Source organism: Lipotes vexillifer, unplaced genomic scaffold (assembly GCF_000442215.2).
Source record: "Lipotes vexillifer unplaced genomic scaffold, Lipotes_vexillifer_v1.1 scaffold440, whole genome shotgun sequence".
NCBI lineage: Eukaryota > Metazoa > Chordata > Mammalia > Artiodactyla > Lipotidae > Lipotes > Lipotes vexillifer.
Genome location: NW_006778543.1, coordinates 4,087,799 through 4,093,258, shown reverse-complemented (window position 1 = coordinate 4,093,258; position 5,460 = coordinate 4,087,799). Strand labels below are relative to the sequence as shown.

Sequence of the window (5,460 nt, the reverse complement as noted above, 5' to 3'; positions counted from 1 at the left end):
AAAGAAAAAAAAAAAAAAAAAAAAAAAAAGAAGTGGTCAAACTTTCTTAAAGAACCAGACAGTAAAAAAAAAAAATTCAGGCTCGGTGCCCATATGTTCTCTGTCACAACTACTCAACTAAGCCACTGTAGCAGGAACACAGCCACAGAAAATACATAAGTGAATGGGCATGACACTGTTTCAATAAAACTTTATATGCAAAAGCAGGCCCACAGATCATAATTTGCCAGGCCCTAATTTAAAACATCTCTCTTTTGGACCACAGATTAGAAATCTCAACTTTACATGAGGCACAAAAACACACAAACCAAAAAAACCCAACCTAACACAACTCGAAATACATAATCACTAAACTTATTAAATGTTCGGTGATTTTTACTTCCAAAGGGTGAAAAGCAGAGGAAAAGATCCTTCCCTGAATAAATATTAGTTTTAGCAAGCATATGATACCAGAATAGCAGTAAGCAAAACAACAGGCCTTTACTTTAGCATGATTTAAAATAATCAACATACAGGACTATAATGGGAAAATTTAGCTTTAATCAAGGTTTGATAAACATCTAATGGTGACTGCATACCAATGCCCATTAAGACAAATAAATGGGGACTTCCCTGGAGGTCCAGAGGTTAAGACTTTGACTTCCAATACAGTGGGTGCAAGTTCAATCCCTGGTCAGGGAGCTAATATCCCACATGCCTCTCCACCAAAAAACCGAAACATAAAACAGAAGCAATATTGTAACAAATTCAATAAAGACTTTAAAAAATGGTTCACCTGGAAAAAACTTAAATAAATGGATTAAATGAGAGAACCTAAAATTTAAGACTACCACAGGAGGCTATGAAGAAATACAGAGCATTGTCTTATTCACATATATAAGAAAAATGGAAAACCTACTAGCTTCCAAAGGCAAACCAAGAAAATCTAATTCAAATTCAGTTGTTTTTGCCCAAAACAAATTTAAGATATAGAATAATGATGCTCTGCACTCAACACCCTTTAATCACTGGCTTCTACTTCATTAAATTTCTAAAATCAACACCATTTTAGTGGGAAAAATCATGGGATTTGGGACCAGGGACCCAAAGATCTCAATCCCTATTCTACCAACTGCCAGCTAAATGATTTTGGACAAGCTGGCCTCAGTTTCCTAATCTGGAAAATGGGACTGATAAAACCTTCAACTATGTAGAGTAAATGATTATAGGAAATGCACATATAATACACAGGAAACAATGCCCTGTAATTATTTTTTATTTTTATTTAACATTAAATTGATGTCTGTTCTAATCTCAGTGTTATTAAAGCATTTTTTAATGAGCTTCTTAAAGCACATGTTAATGAAAAGGTACAAAGGCCAATTATCTCAAGTTCATAAAAGAAGTCAGCTTCCATGGAGAACAGTATGGAGGTTCCTTAAAAAACTAAAAATAGAATCACCATATGACCCAGCAATCCCACTACTGGACATATACCCAGAGAAAACCATAATTCAAAAAGACACATGCGGGCTTCCCTGGTGGCACAGTGGTTGAGAGTCCGCCTGCCAATGCACGGGACACGGGTTCGTGCCCCGGGCCGGGAAGAGCCCACATGCCGCAGAGCAGCTGAGCCCGTGAACCATGGCCGCTGAGCCTGCGCATCCGGAGCCTGTGCTCCGCAACGGGAGAGGCCACAACAGTGAGAGGCCCCCGTACCGCAAAAAAAAAAAAAAACACATGCACCCCAATGTTCACTGCAGCACTATTTCCAATAGCCAGGTCATGGAAGCAACCTAAATGCCCATCGACAGACAAATGGATAAAGAAGATGTGGTACATATACACAATGGAATATTACTCAGCCATAAAAAGGAACAAAATTGGGTCATTTGTAGAGACGTGGACGGATCTAGAGACTATCAAACAGAGTGAACTAAGTCAGAAAGAGAAAAACAAGTATTGTATATTAACGCATATATGTGGAACCTAGAAAAATGGTACAGATGAACTGGTTTGCAGGGCAGAAATTGAGACACGGATGTGGAGAACAAACAAATGGACACCAAGGGGGGAAAGTGGCAGGGGGTGGGGGTGGGATGAACTGGGAGATTGGGATTGACATGTATACACTGATGTGTATAAAATGGATGACTAATAAAAAAAATTTTTTTTAAAAAAGCAGGAAAAAAAAGTTAGCTTCCAATGTTCAAGATCTAAAATTAGACATTTTGCTTTGTTTATCTACCATATTTGCACTGAACAGCTATTTCTTGCTCATATTCTAAATTGAGAATTTTATAAAACAAAATTAATTACCCGAGAAAGCCATGTGACAATGTAAACTGTTCAGGAATGGATTCTGCTCCCAACTGTGCCACTAACAAGGAAACTGAGTAAGTCACTTCAAATGAACCTCTCAGGCTCCTAACTTGTAAATCAAAGAAATTGTGCTAACAATCCCTGGTCTTCTCCCTTGTCTTCCAGATCTAAAATAGTTATTACTGAATTATAATTAAGTATCTCCAGATAGGCTGGTGAATATGGGAATAGAGATAACTTAATACTGCCAAAATGGACTAAAGAGAAATCCCAACCATAATCCTATGTATTACACACATTTAATATTAATATTACAGTAGTTCAAATGAAACAAGGAGAACCTGGCTGGTTTAAAATAAAACAAAATAAAATGCATATTGCACGAAAGTTTTTTAATAATGCTAATACTTAAGTGCCTAGAATAAAACAGTCTTGGTTAGTTTCTAGAAGTATTATCTTAATGAAAAAAAGATGTGTAGACCAAACTGCAATATCAAGGTATTAACCTCAGTAAGAATATACTTTGTGTTATTAAATGTTCAAGGTACTATGAGGATGTGAAGTTAAATGAGATAACATTTTATCAAAGTTAAAGTTAATCAATTAAACGTTATATAGAAAATGAATGATAAAAAGATATTTAAAAGACAATCTCTACAATAGCACCAAAAAGAATGAAATACTTAGGAACAAACTCAACCAATGCGGCACAACACTTGTATACTGAAAACTACAAAACACTGCTGAAAGAAAGTAAAGACGACACAAATAAATGGAAAGACACCCAGCCTGTATTCATGGACTAGAAGATTTAATGTTGTTAAAGTGTCCATACTACCCAGTGTGATCTACAGATTCAATGAAATCCCTATCAAAATCCCAATGGCATTTTTTTTTTTGCAGAAATAGGAAAAAAACATCTAAAATTCATATGGAATCCCAAAGGACCCTAAATAGCCAAAATAATCTTGAGAAAGAAAAACAAAGCTGGAGACCTCACACTTCTTGATTCCAAAACATATTACGAAGCAACAATAATCAAAAGAGTACGGCACTGGCATAAAATTCCTAGAAGAAAATACAGGGAAGAACCTTCATAACACTGGTCTTGGCAATGGTGTCTTGGATGTTACACCAAAAGCAAAGGCAACAAAACCAAAAATAGATAAGTCAAATTATATTAAAGCAACAAAGGAAACAGAGTGAAAGGAACAAAACATCTACAAACCATATATATGAGGAGTTAATACCCAGAATATATTAAAAACTCCTTCAACTGAGCAACAACAAAAAAAACCCTAAAAAATTAGCAAAGGACTTGAATAGATATTTCTCCTTCTAAAGAAAACATAAAAATGGTCAACAAGCATATGAAGAGATGCTCAACATCACTAATATCAAGGAAATGTAAATCAAAACCACAATGAAAGATCGCCTCACACCTGTCAGAATGGCTATCATCAATAAGACAACAAATAACGAGTGTTGGCAAGATCGAGAAAAGGGACCCCTCACGCACTGTTGGTGGGAATGTCAACTGGTGTAGTCACTGTGGAAAACACTACGGAAGTTCTACAAAAAAAATTACATACAGAATTATCACGCGATCCAGCAAATCCCACTTCTGACAAGATTATATATCCAAGAGAACTGAAAATAAGATCTTGAAGAGACATTTGCAGCATTATTCACAGTAGCCAAGAGGTAAAAACCATCTAACTATCCATCAATGAATGAATGGAAAAAGAAAGTATAGTATATAAATACAAGGGAGTATTATTCAGCCTTAAAAATGAAAGAAATCCTGCTGCATGCTACAACACGAATGAGCTTTAAGTACCTTAAGCTAAGTGAAATAAGCCAGTCACAAAAAAACAAATACCGCACAATTCCACTTATAAGTGGTATCTAAAGCAGTCAACCTCTTAGAAACAGAAAGTAGAATGGTGGCTGCCACGGGTTTGGCGAGGGCAAAAAGGGGAGGAGTTGGTCAATGTATGTGAAGTTTCAGTTTTTGCAAAACGAAGTTCTAGAGATCTGCTCCACAACAAGTGGCATAAAGTTAACACGACTGTACACTTAAAAATAATTAAGCTGGTAAATGTTATTTGTCTTAACTGCCATTAAAAAAAAAAAGGTATGTATAAAATGAGTTCTGAGAGTTCAGATAAGTGAGAAATTATTTTCAACTAGATTTTTTTTTTTTTAATCCTTTAGGATGCTGACCTCGGACTTTGGTATGAGCTTTTAACTAGTATTAGCCTTTGCTAACAAAGCAATTATACCTGTAGCACAAAAATGCTACAAAAATGCTCCTGAAATACTTAAGGAGTGTCGTCTTTCTGAAGTAGATAGCTCAACTCATCTTTTCTTAAACAGTAAGCCAAATACTATAGTAGGAAATGGGTGTTGGACACAATGACAATCCCTGTCCTTCACAATGTATTTGGCAAGATGATTTCATAATGGGAAAGTTAACTTCAGTACAGCTCCTATCCAAATTATGAGAATCACAAATTCCAAATAAGTAAAGGCCAAACTAATGAAGTTTTTTATAATAAATCTTCATTTCAGAGAATTTGTATAATTTTTTTTTCAAGAAACTCAGAACTAGGCTACCCTGATAGACTCCCAATAACAGAATATCAAAGGTTATGGTGAACATTGGATTAATAACCATTTCTGTGCACTGCAAAGACACAGTAAGACGAGTACCCTTACCTTCATCAAAGTCAGCATCATCTTCAGTGTGCTGGGGGAAAGGGAAGCAGTTGGTAATTTCAAGCCGATCTTCGACAACAAGGCCCAAAAGCACTCCCTGAACCACCTCAGTTCCCTGTCCTTCTTCTTGGTAATGTTTGATAATCTTTAATACCACCTAAAAGACAACAACAGAAAGAAGCTTAAATACCATCTTATAGTTTACACTTCCTTTATTTCAAAGAAAAAATAAAACTTGCCTAACCAGGGCTTCCCTGGTGGCGCAGTGGTTGAGAGTCCGCCTGCCGATGCAGGGGACACAGGTTCATGCCCCGGTCCGGGAAGATCCCAAATGCGGCGGAGCGGCTGGGCCCGTGAGCCATGGCCGCTGAGCCTGCACGTCCGGAGCCTGTGCTCCGCAACGGGAGAGGCCACAACAGTGAGAGGCCGGCGTACCGC

At 37.0% G+C, this 5,460-nt stretch overlaps 1 protein-coding gene across 1 annotated transcript in view; it reads right to left on the bottom strand.

The window, feature by feature from the left end:
• The window catches only part of EIF3H (eukaryotic translation initiation factor 3 subunit H), an 87,544-nt gene that overhangs the window by 62,718 nt on the left and 19,366 nt on the right, over window positions 1-5,460 (bottom strand). The window contains exon 2 of the mRNA XM_007451682.1: window positions 5,023-5,179. Within this exon, the coding sequence (XP_007451744.1) occupies window positions 5,023-5,179 (157 nt within the window). The remainder of the gene's footprint in view (window positions 1-5,022; window positions 5,180-5,460) is intronic.